This window comes from Lucilia sericata, unplaced genomic scaffold, assembly GCF_015586225.1.
Source record: "Lucilia sericata isolate MDLA Ls3-8-SP2 unplaced genomic scaffold, ASM1558622v1 Contig000624F_arrow, whole genome shotgun sequence".
Taxonomy (NCBI): domain Eukaryota; kingdom Metazoa; phylum Arthropoda; class Insecta; order Diptera; family Calliphoridae; genus Lucilia; species Lucilia sericata.
The window spans coordinates 191,146-206,459 of record NW_023994630.1 but is presented as its reverse complement, the minus strand read 5'-3'; the positions used below and the strand labels follow the sequence as shown (position 1 = coordinate 206,459).

The 15,314-nt window shown below is 30.9% G+C and overlaps 1 protein-coding gene across 1 annotated transcript in view; it reads left to right on the top strand.

The window, feature by feature from the left end:
• The first annotated feature begins 1,660 nt into the window (after positions 1 to 1,660).
• LOC119606799 (ras GTPase-activating protein raskol-like) overlaps positions 1,661 to 15,314 on the top strand; it is a 99,878-nt gene continuing 86,224 nt past the window's right edge. Inside the window, exons 1-2 of the mRNA XM_037960394.1 lie at positions 1,661 to 2,225; positions 6,822 to 7,490. Coding sequence (XP_037816322.1) covers positions 7,412 to 7,490 — 79 coding nt within the window. The 5' untranslated portion in view covers positions 1,661 to 2,225; positions 6,822 to 7,411. The remainder of the gene's footprint in view (positions 2,226 to 6,821; positions 7,491 to 15,314) is intronic.

Genomic DNA, 15,314 nt, shown 5'->3' with positions numbered 1-15,314 from the left:
GGTTATGCTCTTCTAACCTTTTCAAGACGAAGCCTATTACGCAATTTGTCTGGTGCCTGACATCAGACGACCACTCCAAAAAGCATAATTGGTTTAATTACAGTCTCAAATAGCCATTTTACGTTCTAAGGATTTATACCCCAGTATATAGCTATGCCTATATAGTGACTTTTTTAGGCCTCGAGAGCACATTCACACTCCATGACAACTTCCTATCAAGAATCACTTCTAAATAATTGGTACTATCAGATAAAAATAGAACATCACAATTAAAACGTGGAAGAAAGAACGAGGGAACTAATAATTTTCAGAGAACAACACAAGTTACGTTTTACCAGAGCACTAAGAGCACTGTCCATGATCCATAACTAATTATCTAACTATCTGGTTAGATTGAGCTGGCGTAACTTTCCAACTTGAGAAGTTCCTCTAGGCGATTATTTGGAGACTTAAGCGTCTCCCAAAATGGAACCAATAATACTATTTGAGAGGAAAGTTTTCAATAAAACCAGTAACGGAGTTATCAAACTCCATACTAGAGAGATTAGGACAAATACAATGCGATTTCACATTATTAAAAGCTCCCTTAATGTCTAAGAAGGCAACCAAAGTAAAATCATCCAAGAATCTTTCAATATACTCCCCGAAATGGATGCAATAATACTATATGAGAGGAAGTTTTCAATAAAACCAGAAACGGATATAACAAGCTCCATACTAGAGTGATGAGGATAGATACAGTGCGATTTCACATTATTGAAAGCTCCCTCAAGGTCTAGGAAGGCAAGGATCAAGGATCTTTCAATATACTCTACAACGGCAGTTCTTTGTGATGATCTGTTCAGAATTCAGCAGCTTATAATAGTTATTACACTTTTGGTCCAAATACTTTAAATACAGAACATTACCTTAGTGTTGTCGTTAGTGCAGGTTGAAAGGTCTCTTACACTTCGAGTTGTACTAATGAATCCGCTTTTCAGCACAAATAATGCTGCGGTGCAGAAAAGGTTTTGCTTTTTATCCTTTAAGCAGCATTTCGTTAGTGTAAAATCATATTTTCTGGCTTTTGAAGGTATCCATTCTAATCTAAACGTTTTGAAAATTCTGCTAGAGTTGGTTGTTTAACGTGGTAGTTCAAGTAGAGTCGAAGAGACTCCAGATCCAGCCTGTAGCTGTGAGAAATCTCAATGATTTTGCAAGCTCTTGTAGAGTTAGAAAACAATCACTTTTGAACCGCTTAAATCATCCCTTGGACGTTGATTATGAAGGAACATAAACTTCTTTTAATTAAATTAAAAAGTTTTACCTTTAAATTCTGTTTCTTCTTTAATTTTTTATATTTAAATCACCAGTTTGTAGTTTACCTCTAAACAGCTGTTTATTTTAACGGTTTTCTATTGATTAAAGCTTTTCTTGGTTGACGGTTTGTTTTGATTTTTCTTTAACTTACTGTTTTGTTATATACAAAAACAAAAAACACTTGTTTACAATATTAGGGAACATGCTCTTTAAGTAAACAAACTCTCTTTTTTATTGTTGCTGCTCTTTACTAAAGTGTGGTGAATTTGTAGTTTGTTATTGACAAAACACAAACAAACACTTGCTGAATAGCTGCTGCTAGTGGTGGTTGATTGTTGGTTCAATTACACATCTTTTAAAACTTCAATTTTAGTTGAGTAACGTCAACCACGGTTAACGGATGTTTTTTAAAACGTTGCAACGGAAGCGTGCGAGTGTGTGTGAGTCAATGTAAAAAGAATTTTTGTGTGTGAGGAAAAGAAAACAAAAATTCTATACTAAAATACGACCAAGAAGAGCGTGCGTTAAAATTATAAATTTGTGATTTTTTTTAATGAAATAATTAAAGAAATTATTTGCTAAACATATAAGAAAAATATAGAAATGTTAAAGAAAATGTAATAATTTGTGTTTTTTTGTTAAAAGCAAAATCTGTCAAAATATAATTTCTTAAGAAAAAAATAATCAAAAAAAAATGTATAAAAAAGTGCAATAGTGTTTGTGTGTGTGTATACACAGGTGTAATAGAAATACGCTGAAGATTTTGTCACCTCTCTTACCAATTACTATTGGGTTTAACATTGTGGGAGGAAAGGGAGAAAGGATTTAATCAGTTTATCTTAAAATTTCGGAAAATTGAAAAATTTAGCAAAAACCAAGTTTATTTTTCGTGAAAACAACTGTTATTAAGTTTGTTTATATTAAAAGTAAGTGAAGTTGTCATTAAAACAAGTTAATAAACTGATAAAATGTATTAAAAATAGAGAGATTAACTTAAACAAACATAGTAACTTAATTTTAGGCTAAAATTTCCTTTTATTTTGTTTATCTCAAAATGTTGTTGTTATTATTGAGATAAGCAACAACAACAACAACAATAAAAATAAAAAATAAATCAATAAAAAGCCTAAAGAAATGCTGTAATAATTCCAACAAAAGTTGTGCAAAAACAAAAAAATGTTTTATCTTCTCGGCAAATGCAACCTTGGTATACAAATGTCATTTAATATGTCATTTAACATGTCATCAAAATAAAGAAAAACAAACAAACAATAAACTATTCACTGACAAAATGTTTTATTTTCTATTGTTTAATTCCGGTTCTTTTAAATAAATCTTTAAAAAAGTGTTTTTTGGCGTTTAAACCCAATTTGTTAGTTATTGCCAAACAATTTTTTCTTTTTGTAATTTAAAAAAAAAAATTGTTATTTAGTATTTCCAATTTATACAATTTGTGGGTTTTAAATAATTAATGTTAGTTATTAGTGTCATCTATTGAAACCGGTTTGTTTTGAATCAAAAAAAAAAAAAAAAAAAAAAAAAGTGAGATAATATTAATAAACATAAAAATTAACAAAACTATAAATTAAGAAATTTTATGTTCACTTTATAGCCGCGTGTTTTTATAAAGATTCCTTTGAATATTTAAAATTTTTAATTAAAAATCTGACAATGTTTTAGCAAAAAGTGCAGAAAAATGTGTTAGTTATATTAAAATAAAGTTAATACAAATATTATATTAATCCCAAATCCGGCTAAACTTTTTGTGGATCTGAGTCAACTCAGATCTGTTTTGAAATCAAATGTCTATGATGCAGGTGCTAACGACTTTTTTGAAACCAAGTGAGTCTAATCTGATGAAAAGATTATTAATAGTCATGTTCCATGACACTACACCTTCAGAAGTTCCTATAAGCGCCCCCAAAAGAGATCCACAAATGCTATTTGAAGGAAATTTTTTAATAAAACCAAAAACGGTTCTATTAAGCCCTCATACTACAGAGAGCAATACAAATACAGTACGATTCCACTTTATTGAAAGCACCGTCAATGTCTAGGAAGGCAATCAAAGCAAAATCACCCAATGATCTTTCTATATACTTTACAAGAGAAGTGCCCGGTGATAAGTTACTCTAAGTGCCCGTTTTGAGACTTAATCCTATTTGAGAGGAAATTTTCAATATAGTACGATTTCACATTATTGAAAGCACCGTCAATATCTAGGAAGGCAATCAAAGCAAAATCACCCAAGGATCTTTCTATATACCTTATAGGAAAGGGTTAATTTAAATTCCATAAAATTTTAAAAACTTTGGGAAATTGTATAGTATAGTTTCGGTTTTAAGTATAACAAGTTAAGTTTTGTATTCTTACCGATTTTAATCCGAAGTATATCATGTCAAGTTTAATCTGAATCTGACAAACTTGATCCAAATTATTAGTTTTTAGCATTAAAAAAGATGTTCTTTTTCTCTTAACATTCGAAATATTAGCCATAGACCCCAAAGGTACATACACATTAGATACCAAGATGATTCAGATTTGGAAGGGGCAAGAGGCCTGAAATTTTCTACAAATATTTTGTTTGGTATTCAAAATTATATAAAATCGATCCACATTTGATCATCGTCTCCATATAAGGAACCCTTTCGTAAGTGACCTTAACGTTCGTAACTGTCTTAGAAATTGGCCAATATCGGTAATACAAAAGAGTTTGGTTCATAATTGACTTCTTCCGAAAACCAAACTAATGCTTATATGGAAGCAGTTTAGTAACCAATAGTATGTATATCGTCACTTAATTGAAAGCCTGTCGAAGTGCACCTCACTTGGGATCAAATACAGGGTGTATTTACATATCTGACGAGGCATTAGTTTTAACCATATCTCTAGTTACTATCGAGTAGTTAATGGAAAATTCATCGTCTAAATAGGACAAAACATTGTTTCAAACTTCAGGTTCGATATCTCAAATTGCAAAATTCTAACGCCAGATTCTGATTCAGCTCAATTCTTTTTTCATTCGTGTCGGTTAGTTTATGAAAAATTGTTACAACACGCCCAAGACTATGTCTTCGCCCAATCGCTTTCCTATAATTGTACTTGTCTCCACCATGTGTCACTTAAGAATCTAATCATATTTGTCAATCGCGAATCGCTGTTTTCTCAAGATCCTATGTGTTTTTTGGCCGAGAATTATATAGCTAATTATGCTCTCTGGCGATGAACAGACCAAAAACCGTATGTATTGAAATTTGGAGACGCAAATGGATTGAACCATATATCTAATTATGCGCTCTGGCGAAGAATAGACCACCAAAAGCTATACACTGTAATAGGGAGACGCAAATGGATTGGCTATAATGTTTGAAGCCAGATTGGCAACATCAGTGGAATTGCTATAGACTTGAACCCGCTGGAGAACAGAATAAGGTGACAAAAGCATTCAGAAGTACATTGACCCCTATATTGAGATGTATGTATTTCCTTAATTTTGTTTTGTATTACAAAATAATGGTTTGCGGACAGTTTTTTCAATCTTTGGTAGGGTGATTAGGCTTAGTACGACAAAGAGTTAATGCCTCCGAAAAAGACAATCATTATTATTAATGTCTAAACATACTATTGAAACTTATTTGTATATATTGGGTCATTCCTACTGATGTAGTCTCTGTAAGGTAGAGCTTAGATAATTATCACTTTAGTGTCTCCAAGTAATGCGGATTGGAAGTCAATTGTCTTTTCAAGTAATACGGGAGTGGGAGTTAAATGCCACTTTAGTGTTCCCAGGTAATCTACAGGGTAAAGTCCAAATTTGTTCACTGTCATAAATTGACTAGCTTTCTCACTATCACTTAGTAATCTATGGAATGGCTATTGACTTCTTCCATGTTAAAAAAAAGCTAGTCACCAAGTTAGTCTGGTGGCTAGTGGTAAACTTAAGTGACAGATTGATAGTTTTGGACTATCGTTCTTGGTTCAAGGGTTATCCCCTTGAGTACTTTGATGATGGAGTTTTTGTGCTGACTCACTCCCGAGAATATTCGTAAAGTGATTTTGGGAGGAATTACAAGCACAAGCTTTCTAACACTCGCATTTTACGGATATAATCGCGTAAATTTAACGGATACTTTGCTAAAATTAAGGTCGTTGCTAATAAAAGCCCAAAAATTTTAATTGAATTGTTTACTTAATGGATTTAGATATATTTTTTATTGATCCCCTCTAAAATTCTCAGTTTTATTACTATTTATTTCAAACAACAAGTTTATAGCTAATTTATGGTTCAAACCAAATACGTTAAATTACTAATTTATTTATGGTTTTAGTTAATGCACGCTGCTATAATAAAAGCTAATTTGCATTTTGCTTGAATTGACAAAAATACAAATTTAAAAAACATGAACATTTACTATAAAAACGTGATTTTTTCTATAAAAATTAAGTTAAAGAAAATGTAATCAATTTGCACAACTGCTAATAAGATATATAAACAATTACACAGGACAACAAAATTTGAAAAAAAAGTTGAAAAGCTAAATTTCAGGTTTTCGAGTTAACTTGTCATAAAGAGAGAAAAAGAAGTCATATTTGAGATATAACAGAGACCGAAAAAACTGGTCCACAGTGCTTTTAGCGCCCTTTATTTACAAAGTTTTGTTATGTCAGCTGAAAGCTTTATCTGTCAACTTTAATATAAAAGCTTAATCACAGTAATAACTTTTCTTGGATATAACTTTAGCTAAAGTTTGAAACAATTTATTTAAAATTTAAAACCCAAAATGACAAGTCCACATTGTTTATATATTTAGCGCCAAGAACCCTTTATTTACAAAGTTTGCTAAGTCAGCTGAAAGCTTAATCTGTCAACTTTAATATAAAAGCTTAATCACAGTTATAACTTCTATTTTCTTGGAGTTATCTTTAGCTAAAGTTTGAAACAATTTAATTAAAATTTAAGACCCAAAATGACAAGTCCACATTGTTTATATATATAGCGTCTTGAGCCCTTTATTTACAAAGTTTGTTATGTCAGCAGAAAGCTTAATCTGTCAAGTTTAATATAAAAGCTTAAACGCTGTTATAACTTCTACTTTCTTGGATATAACTTTAGCTAAAGTTTGAAACTATTAATGTTTTAGAAAAGTAAACTTTGGGTTAAAAATTTGTTGACCTGTGTTATGGTTGAAATATATTATTTAAAAAATCTATTTGTTTAAACAATTGTATAGAAAATAAGCAGCTGTTTTTTTTTTTTGTTAAATAATCCAGCAAAAGTATAGATTTCTTACAAAATCTAATACAGATGTAAATGAGAAATAATTTATTTATATTTTTGTAAATTTATTAAATAAATATTTGTTAAAGTTATTAAACAAATAATATTAGATTACATTAGTTACAGTAGTGTTTAAAACTTAAGCTTTTTCATGTTTCAGCAAAGTGGCTTACAGTTGGAACAAAACTTTTGCTTCTTTATTAAATTGTTATTAATTTCTGTAATTTTTCTTTTTTTTTTACAGATTATTTTAACCAAAAAAATGTTTTGTAAATTGTGTGTAATTAATTAAAGAAAATTTTTTAATAAAATAACAGAAGAATCTCTCTGGAATAACGAAATATTTGTAAAAAAAATCTCTCATAATTTTCACCCTCTCATGATACTTTAAACAAAATTTGTAATAAAATGTTAAATTTAAAGAAAAATTAATAAAAAATCAAAAGCAAAACAACCACCTGAATCACCCCACACCAACCATCTGTCAAAAATTTAAGAAAATACAACTCTAAGGCAAAATCATCTGGATTGTTAAAAGCAAAACAAAACAAGAAAAATTACCGTTAGAACTAAACAGCATCCATGTTGTGTTGAGTATAACTAAATTACTGCTAACAAGCAAAAAGGGAGAGAATAAATAAAACCAAAGAGAGAGGAAAAAGTGTGTCCAAAAGAGAGCTTAACTAAGAGTTAAGTAAGAGAGTGGTGATTTAATAATAAAAGGTGTATTTCGATTTAATCATCATCTCGGCTTTTCATCTTCATCATTTTCCATCAGTTTCATCATCATACTTTTTGAATAATAAAACAAGAAAACAAAAATCAGTTTAAACAATGGGCCGGCGTACTTATTTTAATCGTGCTACCGAAATCAACTACCCCAGCCGTGTTGAGGGTTGGTTGGATGTTTGTGGTGAGTATGATAATTTTACTAGAAATCTACTTATTGCCATTTTCTTATTATTTTACTTGCGAAATAAGGGTTTTTTTACATTTGTGTTAAGGTTAAGTATTTTGTTTATTTTACCAATTCTATTGTCTATATTCTTAACCTATTGGCCCCCCTACCCCTGGTCCTCAATAGGCTTTTCAACACAAAATCACTAAACTAAAAATAAAACGCTTCATTTAACTTTTAAGCCTTAAAAGCCAAGTCTTTCTTAAGTGTTTTCGTCTCCTAAACAATAATTTAATTAAAGAATTAACAACCGGTTTCGAAGCTTATTTTAACAAAATTTGTTATTTCTTTTAAAAGAATTTATTATTATTTATAATTAAACACTTGTAAAACTAAATGTTGTTTTTGCTGTTTGGTTTCAATACTCATAAATCTTGTTATAATTAAATGATTAATTATTCGTTTGTTTAACATTAAATATTATGTTAATGAAGAAAATCTTTAAAAAAAAGAACCTGCTAGTTTTAGTTTTAAACCACCTAATGGTTTCTAAACTTTGTCTAGTCCAGTCTTTTAAAACCATTTCATAATTGTTGTCTAATGCCTAAGGTACTAAGCTTTTCTAAAGCCATTCGATATTTAAGTATTTTCGAAAAACATTAGTTACATAAAATACTTTATCAGAATTCTTCATATGAAAAGGGTCAAAAGGTCAAACTTATTCTATTACACGGTCTAATAGGGATTTTCGAACTTTGACAGCTGATAGCGATCAATTTGTTAAAGCTACTTCTGTATAATTGGCTGTCAATTATTCAGATTGTTTTGACAAAATATAACGAATGGACAAGCCTAATTCTGTGGCCCATTTCCGAGTGAATGGTTACGCCAACAAACGATATTGTGGTAGTTGAAACTGAACTAAAACTGAACTAGACTGAACTAGAACTGAACTAGAACTGAACTAGAACTGAACTAGAACTGAACTAGAACTGAACTAGAACTGAACTAGAACTGAACTAGAACTGAACTAGAACTGAACTAGAACTGAACTAGAACTGAACTAGAACTGAACTAGAACTGAACTAGAACTGAACTAGAACTGAACTAGAACTGAACTAGAACTGAACTAGAACTGAACTAGAACTGAACTAGAACTGAACTAGAACTGAACTAGAACTGAACTAGAACTGAACTAGAACTGAACTAGAACTGAACTAGAACTGAACTAGAACTGAACTAGAACTGAACTAGAACTGAACTAGAACTGAACTAGAACTGAACTAGAGCTGAACTAGAACTGAACTAGAACTGAACTAGAACTGAACTAGAACTGAAGTAGAACTGAAGTAGAACTGAACTAGAACTGAACTAGAACTGAACTAGAACTGAACTAGAACTGAACTAGAACTGAACTAGAACTGAACTAGAACTGAACTACTGAACTAGAACTGAACTAGAACTGAACTAGAACTGAACTAGAACTGAACTAGAACTGAACTAGAACTGACTAACTACTAGAACTGAACTAGAACTGAACTAGAACTGAACTAGAACTGAACTAGAACTGAACTAGAACTGAACTAGAACTGAACTAGAACTGAACTAGAACTGAACTAGAACTGAACTAGAACTGAACTAGAACAGAACTAGAACAGAACTAGAACAGAATTAGAACAGAACTAGAACAGTACTAGAACAGAACTAAAACAGAACTAAAACAGAACTAGAACAGAACTAGAACTGAACTAGAACAGAACTAGAACAGAACTAGAACAGAACTAGAACAGAACTAAAACAGAACTAGAACTGAACTAGAACAGAACTAGAACAGAACTAGAACAGAACTAGAACAGAACTAGAACAGAACTAGAACAGAACTAGAACAGAACTAGAACTGAACTATCTGCGCTGAGTAAGAATCCGTTTGTGTGTTTATGCTGAGCAAGTGATAATAAAGCTGATTGTGAAAAAGTTTGAGAATATAATTTTGGTCCTACAATTTTGCAAATTAACATTATTTCCAATGTAAAACAACCTCCTTATAATTTTCATATAATTTCGAAAACGCAAACCCCTTTTGTTCCCTTTAATTTAGCCAAAATAATAGATTTTTGACAGCTGTTCTGTCACTATTATGACACATAATAGACATTCCTTTGATATGTATAAATAAATTACTATATAACAAACAATTTCTTAATTTTATTAACACAAAAAAGAACTTTTTAACATACATATTTAAAATAATAAAAGACCGTTACAATATTATTAACATAATCATAGAAATTTTATACACGTCTTATAAAACCATGACTTTTGTGCATGTACTCAATTATTTTATTTTCCTTATAAAAATAAAACAAATATCTGTATGTAATGTGGAAAAAAAAGTTCTAATAGAAAAAGCACGCATAAAATATATATGTATAAATACAAAAATAAAGATGGCTGTATAAGGTAGAATTAATTTTTTTTCTTTTTATTACATTTTACTTGTATATGACATTTGTTACACCTACAAGAGAACCGTATATTGTTGTTATTATTGTTATTGTAGTACTTCATGTCAAAGCCTACGTAGTACCAACAAAACAATTTACGGAAATTGTACTTACTTACAGACGTTACTTCATTCATTCAAACATACATGATTCCCTTTAGATTCTTAGATGATTAAATTCAAACCAGAAATGAGAAAAAAAATATTAAAATTTATGGAATAATAAAGTTAAAAATGAAAAAAATAAAGCATCAAGTAAATTGTATAAAAACTTTAACCCACAATTATAACAACAATTGTGTAAACAAGAACTTTAAAAAAGAGTAAAAATGTCAAAAAAGAAAATAAAGGAAAAAGTCATGTTTTGTCTTTCGTGTACTCTAACTCTTTCTCTCCATCTTTCCGTCATACTCTCTATCAGGTATGGAAAATTGGAAAAGTAAAAACTTCTAGGTTCTAGCTTAGCTTAAGATCAGTTCCAGTTCAGTTCTAGTTCACTAATAGTTCACATCTACTTCAGTTCTAGTTAAGTTCTAGTTCAGTTCTAGTTCAGTTCTAGTTCAGTTCTAGTTCAGTTCTTGTTCAGTTCTAGTTCAGTTCCAGTTCACATCTAGTTCAGTTCTAGTTCAGTTCTGGTTCAGTTCTAATTCAGTTCTAGTTCAGTTCTAGTTCAGTTCTAGTTCAGTTCTTGTTCAGTTCTTGTTCAGTTCTAGTTCAGTTCTAGTTCAGTTCTAGTTCAGTTCTAGTTCAGTTCTAGTTCAGTTCTAGTTCAGTTCTAGTTAAGTTCTAGTTCAGTTCTAGTTCAGTTCTAGTTCAGTTCTTGTTCAGTTCTAGTTCAGTTCCAGTTCAGTTCCAGTTCAGTTCTAGTTCAGTTCTAGTTCAGTTCTAGTTCAGTTCTAGTTCAGTTCTAGTTCAGTTCTAGTTCAGTTCTAGTTCAGTTCTAGTTCAGTTCTAGTTCAGTTCTAGTTCAGTTCTAGTTCAGTTCTAGTTCAGTTCTAGTTCAGTTCTAGTTCAGTTCTAGTTCAGTTCTAGTTCAGTTCTAGTTTAGTTCTAGTTCAGTTCTAGTTCAGTTCTAGTTCAGTTCTAGTTCAGTTCTAGTTCAGTTCTAGTTCAGTTCTAGTTCACTTCTAGTTCAGTTCTAGTTTAGTTCTAGTTCAGTTCGTTCTAGTTCAGTTCTAGTTCAGTTCTAGTTCAGTTCTAGTTCAGTTCTAGTTCAGTTCTAGTTCAGTTCTAGTTCAGTTCTAGTTCAGTTCTAGTTCAGTTCTAGTTCAGTTCTAGTTCAGTTCTAGTTCAGTTCTAGTTCAGTTCTAGTTCAGTTCTAGTTCAGTTCTAGTTCAGTTCTAGTTCAGTTCTAGTTCAGTTCTAGTTCAGTTCTAGTTCAGTTCTAGTTCAGTTCTAGTTCAGTTCTAGTTCAGTTCTAGTTCAGTTCTAGTTCAGTTCTAGTTCAGTTCTAGTTCAGTTCTAGTTCAGTTCTAGTTCAGTTCTAGTTCATGTCTAGTTCAGTTCTAGTTCAGTTTAGTTCAGTTCTAGTTCAGTTCTAGTTCAGTTCTAGTTCTAGTTCAGTTCTAGTTCAGTTCTAGTTCAGTTCTAGTTCAGTTCTAGTTCAGTTCTAGTTCAGTTCTAGTTCAGTTCTAGTTCAGTTCTAGTTCAGTTCTAGTTCTAGTTCAGTTCTAGTTCAATTCTAGTTTAGTTCTAGTTCAGTTCTAGTTCTGTTCTAGTTCAGTTCAAGTCTAGTTCTAGTTCAGTTCTAGTCCAGTTCTAGTTCAGTTCTAGGGTCAGTTCTAGGTCAGTTCTAGTTCAGTTTTAGTTCTGTTCTAGTTCTGTTCTGGATCTGTTCTAGTTCTGTTCTAGTTCTGTTCTAGTTCTGTTCTAGTTCTATTCTAGTTCTGTTCTTTTCTGTTCGAGTTCTGTTCTAGTTATGTTCTAGTTCAGTTTTAGTTTAGTTCATAGTCAGTTCAGGTTAAATTCTAGTTTAGTTCTGCAATTTGTGAATATACTGAGTAAAGTGCAATAGTACTGTAGTTACCATCCCTGGTATCTATGTTTTTTAAATTGAAATTTGACATGTAAGAAGTGTAACATCAAAAATATAACAATAACATGTAGAATAACAATAAAACAACAAAACAGCAGGCAGGGTTTGAGTACATCCCAGTTAGACAGTCAGTTCGTCTGTCTTTCTGTCAACAGCATATGTAAGTATATGCAGCAATGATTACAACTGTGTCTATTTACCACGATGACATTAAAATTTATCATTAATGTAAATATAATTAAAGCTTTCTGTTAAATTTCGCTGTGACTTGTTTCATTTCTTTATTTCTTTTAATTTTTCCAAAGAAATTGTAATATAAGAAGTGGAAATTTAATAAAAACACAGTGATTTTTATCATTAAATAAATACAGCGCGGGTAATGTCAAGTTGAGCATAATAAATTTTGTTATTAGAAATATTGTAAAAATGTAATATTAGAAAAAAAAGTCGTAATTACATCTGATAGCATTTTGTAGAGAAAAAGGAAATGCTAATTCCACATACGAGGGTTGTAGAAAAAGGATTTTTGGAGTTAAAGCTGAGTTTAAGATTTAGGATTCGGCCTGGTTATTAAGACCTATTAAAAGTTAGAATTTTAATCAAATTTTGTGAATGGTGTTTAAATTATAGAAAAATTGAGTTCAGTAACCTATCTTTAATCGTCTGAAAGGTGTCAAATTACTTCATCTTAAACATCAGCACAGGTTCTCTCTTGATATGAACATTAGTTGCGGTCCCTAATACTAACGATTGAATCATTTTGAATCTATAACAGTTCCCTTTCCCTTTAAGTTAAGAATTAATGTCATTATATGACAATCTCTGAAAAACTAACTGAACACATACACTGCTGGATATTTGACACACTAAGTGTGAGGTTTTTACCACTTGGCTTTAAGCAAAAAAGATTTATTTCTTTCTTGTCATAGAGGGGAACCCCATGATGTTGTCTAGTTTCCCAAGACATGCGACTATGAACCCACGTATTTATATTTTTGTTAAGTAGTTATTAAGTTCAAAAGTTATTAGCATATATATTGTTATTACTTGTTTTTTTAACTATTTTTAAAAAACTTTAAACAATATATTTTAAGATTTATTCATATTTTTAAAGCTTGTAAATTTAGTCATAAATTTTTATAGCTAAAGGGTAAAGTAGCCAAGTTTTTAAGGAAATACCGGTAACATTAACATAAATTTTGTAAGCAGCAGTTTGAAAAAAACATTTTTTTAATACATATTTTTAGGTTAGTTGTTTTAAATTTAATTTATGTTTTATTTACAAGTTTTCAAAAGCCTAGAAAAACTAAACTAGTCTCCAGTACTTAACCAAAAATGGAGTTACAATTTATAGTTATTTTTTATTGTTATCTTTTTACATCTTTAAAATATGACCATTTTTGGTCTGAAACGTTTTGTTTTCTTTACTCTTGATTGATTTTTTTTTCTTATAAATGTTTAAACTTTAATTAATTTAAAGTAAATAAAAAGTCAGTTTATGTTGTTAATTGAAAATCACAAAAAACTTCTTATTGTCTGTGATTTGTAATGGATTTTTTTAGTGTAACAACTTGTTAATATATGGTTTGTTAACTTTACTCCTAGGCTAGCTGACATACAGCTTTGTTGATGTTGACGAAACATGTCAAGATAACAGCAAAGAAGATAACGTTGTAATAGTTGTCAAGGATAAAATGGTTTAATGACCTAAAATTAGCGAAAAAAGTTTGTTACTTAAATGGGGATAATTGTAACTATTTAAAACTCGAAAAAAATAAAACTTTATTATGAGGATTTTACCACTAATTTCCTTAAAATAAATAAAGTTCTAATTCAATTCTAGTTTTGTTCTAGTCCAGTTTTTGTTCTAGTTCTGTTCTAGATCTGTTCTAGTTCCGTTGTAGATCTAGTTCTCTTCCAGTTATGTTCCAGTTCTTTATTAGTTTTGTTCTAGTTATGTTCTATTGGTGTTCTAGTTCTGTTATAGTTCTGCTCTAGTTCTGTTCTAGTTCTGTTCTAGTTCTGTTCTAGTTCTGTTCTAGTTCTGTTCTGGTTCTGTTCTAGTTCTGTTCTAGTTCTGTTCTAGTTCTGTTCTAGTTCTGTTCTAGTTCTGTTTTAGTTCTGTTCTAGTTCTGTTCTGTTCTAGTTCTGTTCTAGTTCTGTTCTAGTTGTTTTCTAGTTCTGTTTTAGTTCTGTTCTAGTTCTGTTCTAGTTCTGTTCTAGTTCTGTTCTAGTTCTGTTCTAGTTCTGTTCTAGTTCTGTTCTAGTTCTGTTCTAGTTCTGTTCTAGTTCTGTTCTAGTTCTGTTCTAGTTCTGTTCTAGTTCTGTTCTGTTCTAGTTCTGTTCTAGTTCTGTTCTAGTTCTGTTCTAGTTCTGTTCTAGTTCTGTTCTAGTTCTGTTCTAGTTCTGTTCTAGTTCTGTTCTAGTTCTGTTCTAGTTGTTTTCTAGTTCTGTTCTAGTTCTGTTTTAGTTCTGTTCTAGTTCTGTTCTAGTTCTGTTCTGTTCTAGTTCTGTTCTAGTTCTGTTCTAGTTCTGTTCTAGTTCTGTTCTAGTTCTGTTCTAGTTCTGTTCTAGTTCTATTCTAGTTCTGTTCTAGTTCTGTTCTAGTTCTGTTCTAGTTCTGTTCTAGTTCTGTTCTAGTTCTGTTCTAGTTCTGTTCTAGTTCTGTTCTAGTTCTGTTCTAGTTCTGTTCTAGTTCTGTTCTAGTTCTGTTCTAGTTCTGTTCTAGTTCTGTTCTAGTTCTGTTCTAGTTCTGTTCTAGTTCTGTTCTAGTTCTGTACTAGTTCTGTTCTAGTTCTGTTCTGTTCTAGTTCTGTTCTGTTCTAGTTCTGTTCTAGTTCTGTTTTAGTTCTGTTTTAGTTCTGTTCTAGTTCTGTTATAGTTCTGCTCTAGTTCTGTTCTAGTTCTGTTCTAGTTCTGTTCTAGTTCTGTTTTAGTTCTGTTTCTAGTTCTGTTCTAGTTCTAGTTCTAGTTCTGTTCTAGTTCTGTTCTAGTTTGTTCTAGTTCTGTTCTAGTTCTGTTCTAGTTCTGTTCTAGTTCTGTTCTAGTTCTGTTCTAGGTTCTGTTCTAGTTCTGTTCTAGTTCTGTTCTGTTCTAGTTCTGTTCTAGTTCTGTTCTAGTTCTGTTCTAGTTCCTGTCTAGTTCTGTTCTAGTTCTGTTCTAGTTCTGTTCTAGTCTGTTCTAGTTCTGTTCTAGTTCTGTTCTAGTTCTGTTCTAGTTCTGTTCTAGTTCTGTTCTAGTTCGTTCTAGTTCTGTTCTAGTTCTGTTCTAGTTCTGTTCTAGTTCTTGTTCTCTGTCTAGT